General features: G+C 31.7%; 3 protein-coding genes across 3 annotated transcripts; 2 read left to right on the top strand and 1 right to left on the bottom strand.

The window, feature by feature from the left end:
• Positions 1-4: 4 nt before the first annotated feature.
• EAE98_005715 (uncharacterized protein) lies at positions 5-672 on the top strand (the record flags this gene model as incomplete). The annotated part of the gene is made up of 2 exons (XM_038953337.1): positions 5-242; positions 419-672. The coding sequence occupies 2 exons, from the start codon at positions 5-7 to the stop codon at positions 670-672; spliced, it is 492 nt and encodes a 163-aa protein (XP_038810438.1).
• A 3,798-nt stretch (positions 673-4,470) lies between these two features.
• EAE98_005714 (uncharacterized protein) lies at positions 4,471-6,249 on the top strand (the record flags this gene model as incomplete). Its single annotated transcript, XM_038953336.1, has 5 exons — positions 4,471-4,521; positions 4,688-4,774; positions 4,829-5,211; positions 5,289-5,740; positions 5,801-6,249. The coding sequence occupies 5 exons, from the start codon at positions 4,471-4,473 to the stop codon at positions 6,247-6,249; spliced, it is 1,422 nt and encodes a 473-aa protein (XP_038810437.1).
• A 2,095-nt stretch (positions 6,250-8,344) lies between these two features.
• Positions 8,345-9,856, bottom strand: EAE98_005713 (uncharacterized protein; the record flags this gene model as incomplete). Its single annotated transcript, XM_038953335.1, has 1 exon — positions 8,345-9,856. The coding sequence occupies one exon, from the start codon at positions 9,854-9,856 to the stop codon at positions 8,345-8,347; it is 1,512 nt and encodes a 503-aa protein (XP_038810436.1).
• Between the last annotated feature and the right edge of the window lie 5,794 nt (positions 9,857-15,650).

Here is a 15,650-nt window from a genome sequence, read left to right as displayed (position 1 = left end):
CACCATGTCTCAAAAACCCCCTCGTATCGTCGAATATGAGCGACAGGCCGAACAGCGCGCGCGCGAACTCGACGAGATGAGCGCGGCGCAGGACCGCATGATGGAAGCCCAGATGCGCATCCAGGCCGAGGCGGATCGGATCGCGCAGGAACAGTATGAGATGGAACAGTATTATGAGACGGAGGCGTTGAAACATGCGGAAGAGATGAGGATTCATCAGGAGGAGGTGAGGAAACATGAAGGTGTGTTTTATTTATTTATTTATTTATTTATTTGTATTTTTCTCCGGGGGTTGGGGTGAGGAGGAAGGAAGGAGGGAGGAATCACGTGAAAGAATAGGGATAGGAATAGGAATATGGAAGCAGAGGACTAAGTTTACAATCAAGGAATGGAAAAACTAACGCAAATCCGCCCCTAGAATTTATGAGAAAACACGAAAGGAGACTGCGGGATCATGAAGCAAGTATGGAGGCGTTTGCGAAGGTGATAGCGATGCCGGCGAAACCGGCGAGGGCGAGACAGATTTCGTTTATGGCGCCTTCGCAGAGGGGTGGGAATGGGAGTGGGAGTGGGGGTGGGGGTGCGAATGGGGGTGCGAATGGGAATGGAAATGGAAATGGGAATGGACTTCTTATGACGCCGCCGAGACCACCGGCTGCGTTTCCGGGGTGAGGAGGAGGAGGAGAAGGGGAGGGATGAGAGCGAGAGGAAAAGGTAGTAGAGTAATGGGTGAGTTGCAGGTTAGGATGATACTCTCTTTGGCGAACAATGAAATGGATTTGCAGGGTGTGAGGAATGGTGTTTTAAGGAGGCGAACGAAAGAACGAAGGAGGATTGAAAATTCACAATGCTTGATTAATAGTGTGCGAGAGGTCGAGTCGATGACACGGTTCCCGAATCAAAAGCGTTTGAAGAATCTACGCCTGAGATGGAAATGTATTTCCCAATTGGCGGAAAGAGAAATGAATCGGCGGGAAGGATTTGTTTACCTCTTTTCTTTCCTTTTTGCCTTTGAAATATCGCGAGCAAGGAGTAAGGAGTAAGGAGTTTGAGTTGGGTTAGCGAGATTTTGGAGTTGGGGGTTTTGTTTCTTGAGGGAGAGGGAGAGGAAGCGATAATGTATACAGTATGATTATCATTTATCACTTATGAATAGAGAAGAGAATTGAGAGGGCCATGAAGCTATTTATTTGTGGTCTATTCTGTGCATGATATGCGTGAGATTTTTGCTCGGGATAGAGTGGGAAAGGAAGGGCCTTCAAGGGCAATTGGAGATTCGAGGTTGGTTGATCGTTTTGTCTGGGATTGGAGGTATGTAGGTATGTGGAGATGATAGATTTATATTATGTTTTTGCACGACTTGAAAGATTTGGTATCTTTGTCGCGACTCGCTGGGTCTGCAATAGAGAAGGTGGAGTATCTAATACATCTCCCACGATCTAGATACTGACTCTATCATTCTTGCCTCTGCCCATGCGTGAGTTTTGGATAATTATACCTACGCAAAACTTCCATGTTGCTGCTAGAGGTATGTCTGAAAGGAAAATGTGCAATGGGGAAAATCGAAAAGAGGGATAATCTATGGTCATAAGTCTGGGTAGCATTTTATGTAAAAGTAGGTAGCCAATAGAGCCGATTTCAACTGTGTATTTTTTGTGCTTCAAATACGGAATCGGTGTTTCTTGGGTGACATGGTCGCGGTACCTGGATATTCAGGAAAAGGGAAAGTACTAAAGCATAGTTAAGTGTATTATTCTGCATACCTGTCGATATCTTGCATTTTGAAGGGTGTTTTTGCATGTTCCAGTGAGTTGTGGTAGATTGAAGACGTGGACGCTCTCAGTTCCGGACTGTGGGTTGCGCACTTGCCAGGGGTTTGGAGGGATCGTGGGAGGGAAGAGAGGAAGGGGGTTGAGATTATTCGGTGTTCTTCGAAGTCCATGGATAAATATATACTTGGTACCTGGCTTCGAGAGTATATGTTACTTAGGATAGCTGAGAAGTATATTTGCAATTCGGGCATTGCTTCTGGTATTAAGGTCTGTTAGAGAAGAGTAGAAAGCTACCTAGGTACTTACTATGAGCCATTGCTAAGAACGACCACAAATGCGACTTTCTGCCCGTGAATTTTGGGACCGTTCTTGAGTTGTGAATGATCATGTAGAGCTCCTGTTATAGATACTCTTCAAATCTAGACTCTCTTTCACTCACTTCGCTCTTTTGATATATTCAAATGCACAAAGCCAAGCTGTAAACTGTAGCCCCTTCAGATTCCACTTCCCTGGACTTTGCCCTGCTCAAACTTTGGCAGCTGCAACGTGTTGAGAGGCAAGATATGACCTATACCTCCTTTCCATCGCAATATCAACTAAATCCTGACCAGATCCTCATAATCAGTGTATCTGCTTGACATGGGGAAATCTGCTAAATCGTAGAACTCACATATTGTAGTTTGAAATGTAATTATGTTGAAATTATCTTTAAGTAATAAAATTCCCAAAAGTTCGTTCCATTCCAGAATTCCATACTCAATGATTCATTGGTACTGCTATCATTGTCCTTGTTTTTGGTTGGACTGCAGGTGACTGGACTTTCTCTGGGTGAACTTCGGGTTGAATTAAGCACAATTTAGTATCGATTTAACATAATCTATAATCTCTTATCGAAACCCAAGCTTGAATCTTGAACCTTCTCATGTTGCCTTGCTTGTTCAATCTGTGTAATTTCCATCAATTGCTTCTTGTTCGTTTCGATTGTGTGTTTTCTTTGGTGTTGTTGTTTGAGCTTGATGTCGGTCGTGGATAATTGGACAATTGGAGTTGTATTTTATCCTCCAATTGGTTCTCTTTCATGAGAATGTTGAGCTGGCTTGAGAGCTCTTGTTCAATGGCAGATATGGCAACTTTGCGCGCATTGCTCCCACTGCACTACCTGAAAATCGCCAGATTTGTGTGTTTGTGTGTTCCTTCCCAGTGGTCTCCCAATTGTCTCCATTGTATGATTTGTTTTGTCTTGCAGATTGAATGGTATCTCCGCCAGCTTTGGCTTCCCATCAGTGATGTGTTCGTTCCATATTTTATGCTCCCTGTCTGGGGAATTCCCGTTCATGTCGACAACCCTCTATGTCAGTCCATGACCACCCACGTACTTGCTGACAAGGCTGAGTCATAGTTTTATTATGTGCTCAGTAATTCTTGGTGCGCGTAGTCCTCCGTTGTATTGAATTATGATGGCGATGGATGGTTGACTGCAGACTGTAGAACGTGAAGTGAGAGAGAGCTGGTGTGGCGGGGTAACTCTATGATCTATGGCACACAACTGGTCAGCACTTCTTTGGCAAACAAAACGAAAAAGATCATAGCAAGAAAGACAGACTCATCTAATATGTGCTTCAGACTGCAGTGAAGCAAACCCCTTTCATCCTGAAGATATAATCATCAAATTCCTCCATGATTGTAGTCAGTCAGTCTTCAGAAAATAGTTTTTGACCAATATTCCGTGTCAATTAACAATTAAGTAACTGTCTGTGTTGTTGTTAAAATCAGGACCGAATCCAGGACTTTGATGTAGTGAAAGTTGCTTTTATAATTGGTTTCCAATTGATTCTTACCAGTGTGGTTTGGAACTTGTTGTAATGTTTGTATAGAGTTGAGGGCATCATGGGGTTAGAAGTCCTTACCACTTCACTCCCCGGTGACCCAAGCATAGTCACCAGTGAGTTGGAATGTTAACAACTTGATTCAAATAAAGACTTGTTTGAAAACAACCGATTTTCACATTCCTTAAAACAATAGAATGACCAATTCTACGGATTCCTCCTTCTAACCTTTTAGTCAATTATGTTTATAAAGGTAAACACGTCATTGCGAAGTTCTTTATCGTATATATCTCATAAGTATCTAGATATCCGCTATTTCGTAGGTTTCTTTAGATATCTAATCGCTCACGTACTCCTTTTAACATTAGAAGTTCCTTCCTATAAGAAGTCCTTCTCCGTTTGATATTACCTTTAGTAGACTCTTTCTCATCTACTAGTAAAAGATAAAGCTTTTATAATAAGTAGTAGACTATATCTTACACGCGTTTGTATCTACTTATAAATGAAGAAGATATCTTTAAACCCTTTTTAAATAATTAAAAAATATTTTACCAGGGTAATTTCCACCTGGTTACTCTTCGTAAGGTCAATCGTCTATATTTTCCCGATTTTATCCAATCAGTAGCATTGAGTGAGTGTTTGCCGCGTTCGTCTTCAAGATGATTATAAATTAAGGACCTAGCCCAAGCCTAGATATTTCTACAACCTTCTTCCTCCACTCCAACACAATAACAAAATAGAAGTATCGACAGATATCACTTCTTTACTTCCTTTTTGACTTTTGCTGGGTTCTTTTATAAAAATAATAATTTCTTTGCTTCATTCAGCTGGTCGTTACTTCGAATTACTATTAAACTTTCCTTCTCTCTACCATGGGTATGGAGAATGGAGGGGTAGCTTCACTTGGTGGGGCGTCTGCTCTTGTAAGTCTTCAATCCATCAATTATAGCAGCTATTATAGCAATTACCATGCATGAAATGGTTGTATTTTCGAATGGATTATGAGTTTATAACTTAATCTTTGTCCTGCAGCTTTTATTGAAGGGGTTTCTCAAGAATTCTGGATTCCAAGCTAACTTTTTATCTCAGAAGGAATTGCGAATTAAGAAGGAACCTCTGCCGGAGCTTCCACTTTCTGCTACATCTCGAGTTCCTGACCAAATTGACTCCACAATTGTAAGCTCTATATCTACTTGCGAAACCTGATTTTTGGAACTAACTTTCACCTAGGAGCAATTGCGTATACAATCTGAACCGCTGTCAGATACTCAATTATCTCCTGTTCCCGAAAATACCGAAGTTTCTATAAATGAGGAGCCGGATATTAATGATAATGGCAATGTTGACATCTTATCGATTGAGCCTCAGTTTGACCCGAAAGCTGCTATCGACAAGCTGTTGAAAATTGATATGGAGCATGGATTTAAAGTCTCCGATATCAACATTGAACCGACAGCTGCCTTTAAAACACTCGACGAGATAAGAACGGCTGTCAAACTGGCAGCTGTTTCTTCCAAAAATGGCCACGAGCCAATTCTTGAGAACTGGCGAAAAGCCAAGATCTTTCTCTATATAATCTCACGCGTCGAAGACAGCATTACACCAGATATCAGGTACGAGGCCATTCTTTTGGTCACTTCTACTGTTTTTGTAGTATCCACGACGATAAAGTAGCTAACCACCATCATAGCAAGTCTCTCAAACTCAAGGAAGTCCTTGAGCTCTTTACCTATCCATTATGCCCTAAAGAATCCTCCAGCATTGCAAAAGCTCTGATCGATAGAATTGAGGCTCAAAATGGTTTCGATGCTCCACCGCCACCTCCACCAGCGGCAGCATTGACTATCGACTCACAATCTGCCAATGCAAATAAAAATAAGAAGCGAAAGTCCGTCTGTGAGACTCCTGCATCTTCGAAGAAATCTAGGAATAATTCGACCTCCGGCCCTGTAACCCCCGTTCACTTACCGCCTTCCAATCATCCTATCTGGGGAGATAGCGGTATTATGCGTGGTTGTCTACTCAACTTGTCTATCAGAAAGGATTTCGAGGCCAAAGATTGTAAGGTATATGGTCACAATGGTCTTACCGTCGGGGATTGTTGGGCCAGACAAATAGCTGCGCTTCGAGATGGTGCTCATGGTAAGTTTATTTATACAGCATCGCCAATTACCACGAATACAAACTAATCTTTTACTCTAGGTGCTCCACAAGCTGGAATCGTCGGAAATTTAGAAGAAGGAGCTTATAGTATCATGATTTCCAAACACTATGACGGATTCGACGTGGATGAGGGTGATACTATCGAATATTCTGCTCCTGGAGCCATAGATTCCACGGCAAAAGAACCTGAAACGACAAAGCACGGTGTGATAGTCTTGAGACGATCAATAGAGACCGAGAATCCAGTTCGTGTTTTGAGAAACGCCGGCTGTGCGTGGAAACATGGGCCAGCTATGGGCATTCGATACGATGGGCTCTATACAGTCATCAAGGGCGAATCGGCAACTAATGGAAAGGGAGGAAAGTATTGGAGATTTACGTTGAAAAGACTGCCTCAATTCAATGGACGTGATCAGGATCCTATCAATCTTGCTAGACCTACTAAGCAGGAATGTAGCCTCTTTGAGAAGGTTAAGGAGGGTTATTGATAGGTACTTGCTAAGCTTGGGCTACAGGGAGTTTTTGAGGGGTTTGGCTTGTGCCGGGAGATACCAAGTGCTTTAATGATCGGGCTGAAAGAATGATTTATATCAGGAAGTAATGCTGGGGTACAGGAGACGAAATTCAGATTGGTTTAGAATTACATGATACCTGATATAGCGTAGTAATAGGAGATAGAAATCATATATGTATTTTGCTTTTAAATTCTAGAATTCTAAACTCTCCTAATTCTCACGATGTATATCTCTTTATATTAATTGGACTTCGTAAGGTATATATATAAGATATATAGAATTAGAAGGTATTATTATTCTATCTATCCCCTTCGTACGAACGGGGATTGCTACTCTATGTGTCACTATCCCATCTGAGGGCACGTGATAGAATGTCACGTGTTTCGCACGTGCTCCAAAAACTTGAGATGAATGTAAAAAGATTATTAGAGTCTCAAATTATATAAACTATCACCTCAAGAGATATAAATAAAATTCTCAAATAATGAATATTTCTTAATAATTATCTAATCTAAACTATTATTCGAGATCGATTATATATATATTCTTTCAATAACTTTTAAAAGTCTAGTTTTCTTCGAGATTATAAATCGATATTCTAGAATTATAGTAGTAATAGAGATTTTGTTATTTGATTATTTAGAGTTTGATATTAGTCAGTTGTTTTAAAGTTGTTTTTAAATTTAATTAAATTTATAATCTCTAAACTTCTTTTATACTCGATTATATTCTATCTCATATTCGTTCTATCTTAAAATAGAAATATATTTATTGATTAATTTCATTTAAGATATTTTTATCTTCTCATCTCTAAATACTTATTTCTATATTTGAGATATTTTTATTTTATAATTTGAATAGGTTATTTAGATTTTTTTTATTCTATCTAGATATTATATTCTAGTATAGTTTTTACTTAATGAATAGAAGACTATCATTTTAATTAGATAGATGTATATTTATTAAATGTTTTGCTTGATTTTATATTTTAGAGTTATTATTCATTTTTTTAAATTTATAGTATCTTTTATTTTTACACTTTGTTTCTCGCTAAGAAGTTTAATTAAGAAGATATTCGATTTTATTTTATTTATTAGTTGAGATGTAATAATATCTAGTTATTATAGTCTTTTTTACTTGATACTTAACTGAGATGTTATTATATATATAATTTACAATAAGAAATAAAGTATTCTCATCTCGCGTTTTTCGTTTCTAGTATTTTATTATCTATCTCTTCTCGAGTAGTAACTCTTAGATCTTATAATTATTTCTCTTTCGCGGAATATAATTATTATCTGTTAGATTAAATAAATGAAGAAAATCCGTACTTATATATGTAGTTATATCGATTTAAATAATTTTAGATTATTAAGATTTATATCTCTAGCTTATACTATTAATCAATAGGATTTTAAATCTCCTAATAATAACTAGATTAGAGTTAAAAATATACTATCTCATTGTTAATTATTAGTAGATAGGGTTTTGAATCTTTTGATAGTAACTAATTTAGAGTTAAGAAAGAGTATATTCTAATCTAACTATTTATACGAGAAGGAACGAATGATATAGTACCTACGATGATAGGTTCTAAATATTAAAGATGTATTATGTTTAAAGACTCGGGAGCTAGCTATACATAGGAAACTGTATATCTTAATATCAATATTCGACTTAAATGTTACTTGAGCTTTTATTGTAAACTTAACTTATATAGTTTTCATCTCTCCTTCAATTCAAAAAATAAGCGAGTTTTCATATCTGGAGTTAGTTTTATTGTAGGATTTTAGATGCTCTAGATAATACTTCTGGGAATAGGAATTATTGTTTCTTCTCTCTTCTCACTTCTCTCTTTTTACTTCTCTTTTCTCACTTCTCTCTTCTCACTTCTCTCTTCTTACTTCTCTCTTCTCACTTACTCTCTTTTCACTTACTCTCTTCTCACTTACTCTCTTCTCACTTATTCTCTTCTCATATATTCTCTACAAAAGACATACTTAAATGATCAGTCTAAATCAATCATTATAAGTATATATATCCTCGACTATCAAGAAGCTAAAGTAACTTAACAAATCGAAACATTCTCAAACTCAACATTTTCCCTTCCATCTAACGCCTCTCCTTTCATAATCCCCGGGATATAGACTCCGCCCAGCAGTTCATATGCTCCAATCACTTTTTGACTCTTCCTCAACAATACAGGCACATCACACCCAGCTAATAACCACACCTCGTCCCCACTTCTTATACTCCCCAGTGTCATCCCAATATAACCACTTTCTGTAATGAAAAGCCTCTCAAAAATAGCCGCCTTTGTATTCATGACCGGATTCGAGTAACTACTTGACTCAACGTCTGCAGCTTTTTGGGGAAAAAGCTCTTTGAAAGTAGTGCCCCATAGAGGAATTGATGAGAAGGTTCGACGTAACTGGTTGAACAGAGAGATTATTGGATATCTAACCGCATGTACGTGCGGCATCTGTGGGAGAGCTTCATCGTCGGAAATACCGAGGGGAAAATTAAAGATGTTTTGCCCTTGTTTCAATCGTAATCCTACACAGGAGAGACATGAATTGAGTGCCGCTTTGAGGTCTTCCATGTTGCCATATTGGTGAGTTTTGGATATTGGTTCCTTATGGTCATTAGATTGATGCTTTCTTTCTTCATCTGAATCACCAAAGTCAGGAATCATAAATTGGCGCGGGTCTCGAGTGGAATCGATATCCTGAGGACTGTCTTGAAGACTCTTCATCAGGGTATTTTCCGTGGCCATATCAATCACATCGATCTGTGTGCCTTTGCAAACCAGAAGGTGTCGTCCTGATACCTCATCTTTTTCAAAAGATGTTTCTATTGGAATACCCGGACAAGCTTGATTTTCAGTATTTATTGACCACTGCCAGTGAGTATCATCAAGTTTCTGTGTCAAATTTGGAACCCAAGTAGGCCAGTCTTTATAACCTAGAAATGGCGTATGATATCTTCGCAATATCCACTGCAAGGATTGAGTGCTCTTAATATATGCTTCAGCTAATGATCTCATAACATCCACAAAGTGGTTGTTTGTTGAGTAGTTAACATTGATCAAATCGGTAAGCCAACTTGGTAAAAGGCTCATCATTCCATGAATTAGATCTCTCGAATCTGAAGCTTCATAGCTACTTGGGATCCGAAGCCAAAAAGGATCGTAGCCCAATACAGGCTGTCCGACGATATCATCCAGTTGAGACTCAAAAATTGCAGTTCTTAGCATGTGTAGCTTTGTTAGTCCGACATGCAAATCCCCAAACGTCAAGTATTCATCACCTTCGTTCATACTTTTCATGGGATGAAGTCTTAGGCTCATATTATTGGGATATCCAGCATTGATTCCCTCGATCAATACCCTTCCACATCGCAGTAAATTCTCCCATGAAAATCGGCTTGCTCCACATACAACTATGCTTTGGACACTACCTAGCACAATTTCTTGAAAAATCCAAATACGACTGAAATATGTCCGTTGCAGAAGCTTGGCCATAAAAAAAGCCATGTCGACCTGCATATTTTTGAGGAAATCGGCCGCTAAAGAAGCCATAGCTTGTGGCCGCTCCATTACTTCACCAATCGAATCCATAAATTCGAGGATATGACCAGATTCATCACTTTCATCTCCAAGTGTCGGGATATCGATCATGTGATCTAAGAGGGCACTGTATTGCAATTAGTGTATGTACTAGTATATATACTAACACTAGCACTTCTATTATATTAAGTACTAGCTTCCTATAGTAATAATGATTAAGTATGAATAAAATATAATAAACTAAAGTACTATATATTTTATTAATTTAAGTTGATATTAATATTAATTAGTGATATTACAAATTAGGGCCTTAAATTCTACTACAAAGTATTAAATACTTTGAGGTGATTTTTAAGATTGATAGAAATTCTGAAGAGACTATAAAGAAAGATATCATTATATTAGATATAGTATACTATCTCTTATTATTATACTAAAAAGTATATTTTGAATAATTATATTAGGAAGATATATTCAAGAAGATCGATCTGGTTAATTATAATGAATCGAGCTTGTGTTTATTATATATTAGCCTTTGTACTATACATTATATAGGGTAATCTATATATTTTTATCTAAATACTTTTATAAACATTCTTTCATCTATATCTACAACCTTCAAAATACCTATAACCTTCGAAATATCTATAACCTTTCGAAATACCTACAACTTTCGAAATATTTATTTTTATATATATTATTATATCGGATAGCAATAATGTTATAATTGTTTCTAAGATTATTAATAAGGATTTATATATAGAGGAGGAAGAGGAGTATTGTAAGGAGTAATTAAGTTTATTAAAGGAACAAAAGATTAGTGGGGAGGATGTTATAATTGATACTAGAGAGTTTATTAAATATATCAAATTCAAATACAAATAATATAATTATAAGAATATCAATAATAACAAGCTCGTTAAGGTCTTTTATAATAACTTTAATATATTTATAGATAAATAGTTTGTGAAGATTCATTAAATAGATATACAAAAGTTATGTATGGTATTATATATACAAGGAGTAATGATATTAAAAACAGATATTGAAGTATATATAGTTTTATATAATCAATCTTATAAATCTATTATAGGAGTATAAATAAAGGATTAGGTTCAGGAAATTTTGAAGAATTGTAATATTAAGAATTCTAAGTTTAGATTTGGAATAATCAAGAGATTTATCAAAAACGATTTCAAATATAATAATAATCGAGAAGGTGATGGAGATAATGATAGAAATGGTAATAGAAATAGTAATAAAAAAGATAATAAAGATAGTAATGGAAATAGTAGTGGAAAAGGAAATCCTAATGATAATAATGATGATAATAGTAGAAAAAAGGAATAATGCGATAGGGATAAGAAACTATCGATATATTCTAGTTATTTTAATAATCAATCTTTTATTAATCTATTAAAATTCTATATTGATAAGGAGAAATATAGTAGGGATGACAATAATTTCGATTTCAAACTTTTAATATTTTACGAAATCTTATGATATATAAAAGTATTTATAGATTTGCAATATAAGATGTTTCCAATTATATTTAAGGATAGTATATTTTAGTTCTTTTATATTAATTATATTTTATTATTATCGATTTTTAGGGAGCTTTATATTTATATATAAAGTAACTTTAAGAGAGAAAAGTACTAATATAATATACTATCTAAATAAAACAGTATTACTTTTAAATCGATTAAAAAGGAATATAAAAATAAGTTGTTTAATAAATATTTTATTATTATAATTAAGGAGCTGTGTATACTGTAATATCGACTTGATCCTGCTATGTAGTAGATGTTCTATTTATACAATAAACTTATACTTGTATATAAGAATATAAAGGCATACAATCTGGCTTATTTTGATTCTAAAAAGGAAATATTTGATTTAATTAATTAGCTGTAATAATCTATTAATATATAGGAGAAATTATATAAGAATAAGGAAGATGGGGTGCTATTTATTAATAAGAGATTCCGTAATAATATTAATCATAGTAGTTTTAGGGATTTTAAAGATAATAATAGTTTTAGATATAATAGCTTTAAGGGTAATACTTATAATAAGTTTCAATAATCTAATTCTTTAAATTAATATAATTGTTATTGGATATATAAGAAAGAGGGATATTAATCAATAAAATATATTTAGGAGGAATAAAATAAAAATCGTTATAAATACTAAAAAAAGATTAAGATTGGTAGTAATAATATATATAATAAATATTACAATTAATAATTGATCGAATATAAGGGAAAGGCTATGGATACAGAGTCTGATTCAGAAACTGAGATGGGCTAGTTTTTTATAGATCTTGATATTAATAATGATAATAAAGAGGAGATATTTTTTGTTAATTCAAAATCTATTAATAGTTAGGAAATATTTAATTAATTATTAATCAATATTTTTCTATATATAATTACTAAAGACTCTATTAAGATTGTTTTATCTATAAAGAATTTAATAGATATCTTTTATATAAGTTATATAAGCAAGAAGTTTTATGGTATATATATTGATATAGTTTGTATAGGAAAATCTATAGTTGGAATTGGATAATATTATATATAACAATAAATATATCTAGTGATATATAATCTATAAACAACAGGAGCTGTAAATATATACTTTGAAAAGGGGATTGTAATATTAATAGGATTATTCTATATTGAAGTATTATTTGGATATATTGATTTTTATATTATAGATGCCAATATTCCATTTCTATTAGAATTCAAGGATATAAACTGATTTAAAGTATTTTATAACAATATTACCGACAAATTTATCAATCCAACTAATTAATACTCTATTATTAGAAAATATGGATATATGTTTTTGATATAAAAAATAAATATAAATCAACTTATTCAAAAGTCGATTTGCTAGAATAACTATTATTTAACAATTATTAAACTATAATATTTATATTATCGATTTGATTATTTATTTGTATAACATTTTTATTATATATTATAATAAGCAGGTTATGATAAGAGTAATAATATTATTAAGTATTTCATTAAATATTATAAATACTATTAAATGTATAGTAAGTTATCAGAATGTTTTAGATTTATTTTATTAGAGGATATTGAATTTAATTATACTATATATATCAATATTATGTATATTATAAGAGAATCAGTTCTATATATTATTAATAAAGCAATACAATATCAAGTAATTTGATTTCTTGAAAATGTTTCAGTTAAGTATATATTCGATAGCCTTCGGGAGTGCTGGATTAATGTATATATGGAATTATTGGATTATATTATTTATAATGCGGGAAAGAATTTTATAAATAAAGAATTTATTTAGAATATAAAATCCATATCAATTATTATTAAGAGTGTATTAGTTGAGGTGTATAATTTGGTAGGGATTGTAGAATGATATTATTATTTATTATGTTGTGTATATGAGATTTTGATGAAGGAGTTTGAGGATAACAATTTAATGAAGTCAATAATTCTGTAAATGGTAGTAAAAGCTGTGAATGATATAGTAAAACTAAATGGGCTTATTTTTATGCTATTAGTTTATAGAATATATTTTAGATTAAGTGATATCAATCCTTTAATTTGATAATTATTCAATGTACAAAAGCTACAAAGAAGGCTATAGCGGAAGTATGTTATATATAAGCTAAGAGATAGGTTACAAAAGTATTCAGAATAAGGAATAGACTATTTATAACATTTATCTTTACTTTATTACTTAATTTATAAGTTTTAGTATAAAGAGAGGGTAAAGGTGATAATATGTTAGGTAAATGAATTAGATTATATATTCTGATTGAAACGGATAGGGAGATGTATAAGGTAAAATTTATTAGTGGACCGATTAAATTTCGATTTATGTTAGTATAACCTTTTTATGAAGAATCTAAAAAAGTCAAGTTGAGTAATATCAATATTATAAATAATGATAATAGTAATATAATAGTAGTTAATATATTGTATATATCTATATTACAATTATAAATATCTTTTCTAGTAATATAATTAGATATATAATTATAATATCGATTGTATAATAATTTAATTAATATAGTTAATATAACGAATATCGATAATAAATTACAATTACAATTACAATTAACTATATTTTTGTAAGATAATATATTTATATAATATAAGGAATTATAATACAAGAAAGTTGATAGTTTGATAAAAAATAGAATCTTTAAAATTATCTCAAAAGTTAGTATACCGTTTGAAATATAATTATTTAAATCTCGATTTGTTAATAAAATTAAAGAAAAAAGAATTAATAAAGTATATATAAAGTTATAATTAATAATTCAAATATATAAAAATGTGAATAAAATTATTGTTTTAATATAATTATTAACTATTCAATATATTAGCTAATATATTATTCTTATACTTATTATTATTTTATAAAAATTTAATAAGTATATTCAGGTTTATTTATGGGATATCATATAAATATATATCCAGTCAATTATGATTTTGAATAGATCTATTTATATAGAAATATTAATAAAGATTAAACTTAATAATAGATATATACTATATATTGTTAAACCCTTATATAGTATACTAAAGATAGGAAATCATTGGTTTGGGATTTATTATAATTATTATAAGGATAGATTAAATATGATACATTTATATATAATCCTTATTTACTTTATTCAACTAATTATATCAATATTATAAACTTCAAATCAATAATACTCTTATAATTGAAGATAAGAGATTTGTATACTTAGAATAAAAGAAGTTAAAAAAAGCTAGTTTATAATTAAAAATAGAAAACAATTTATCAAAAACTATTTATTCAAATTTAATAATAAATTGATTATTTTTAAAAATAATAAAATTTATTTAAATTAAGAAAAACAATATAATAATTTCAGAATAATTATATCAAGAAATATCGATATATATAGAACAAAAAAAAAAGTTCAAAAGAATATTATTTTGAAGAATTAATATATTGTTTAATATACAAAAGATGCATATATTATAACTATATATCAATCGAAAATATTATACCATTTCTCTATTATTGTTTAAATAATAGATCTAAAAAAAAAAGATATTATTAAATTTAATAAAATTATTAAATAACAATAGATAATCCAAAAAAAGGATTTATATTTATATCTCTTGATATAAACTTTATTGATTTAATTATTTTTATTGATATATTTTTTACTAATAATATTATCTATTATTACAAATCGATTACATTATATACCTTATAGATAAATATAGTAATACTAATATTATCTACTGGATATTAATCAAATACAAGAGAATCACTAGGAGTGTACTAGCTTTAAACTATATACACTAATTCTAAACTTTAATATTAAAGTTGCTATTAAGAGTACTATCAATGCTATTCTCAAACCTAAAAAGTAAATACTACTTATAATCTATACAGATTCTAAGTCACTATATAACTTATTAATTAAATTCAATACAAGCATAGAAAAACAACTTCTAATCAACATTATGATTTTACAATAATATTATAAAAATAAAAAGATTACAAAGATTAAATGAATTAACAAGAAATCGAATCCTACAAATATTATAACTAAAAACAATATATATCAAGCTTTAAAAGATTTAATTAATATTAATAAAATAGTTATTAAAATAATATATTGAATAGAAAGAGAATAATAAAATAAAAACTAAAGAAATAGAATATTATATTTAAAATTGAATAATAGGCTTAAGCTTAAGCACATAATCCATTCAAACTTAAGAGTTGCTAGTATCAGAATATTAATTATATAATCTAA

Source organism: Botrytis deweyae, assembly GCF_014898535.1.
Source record: "Botrytis deweyae strain B1 chromosome Unknown BDEW_011, whole genome shotgun sequence".
Classification (NCBI taxonomy): domain Eukaryota; kingdom Fungi; phylum Ascomycota; class Leotiomycetes; order Helotiales; family Sclerotiniaceae; genus Botrytis; species Botrytis deweyae.
This window is presented reverse-complemented; position numbering and strand designations above follow the sequence as displayed.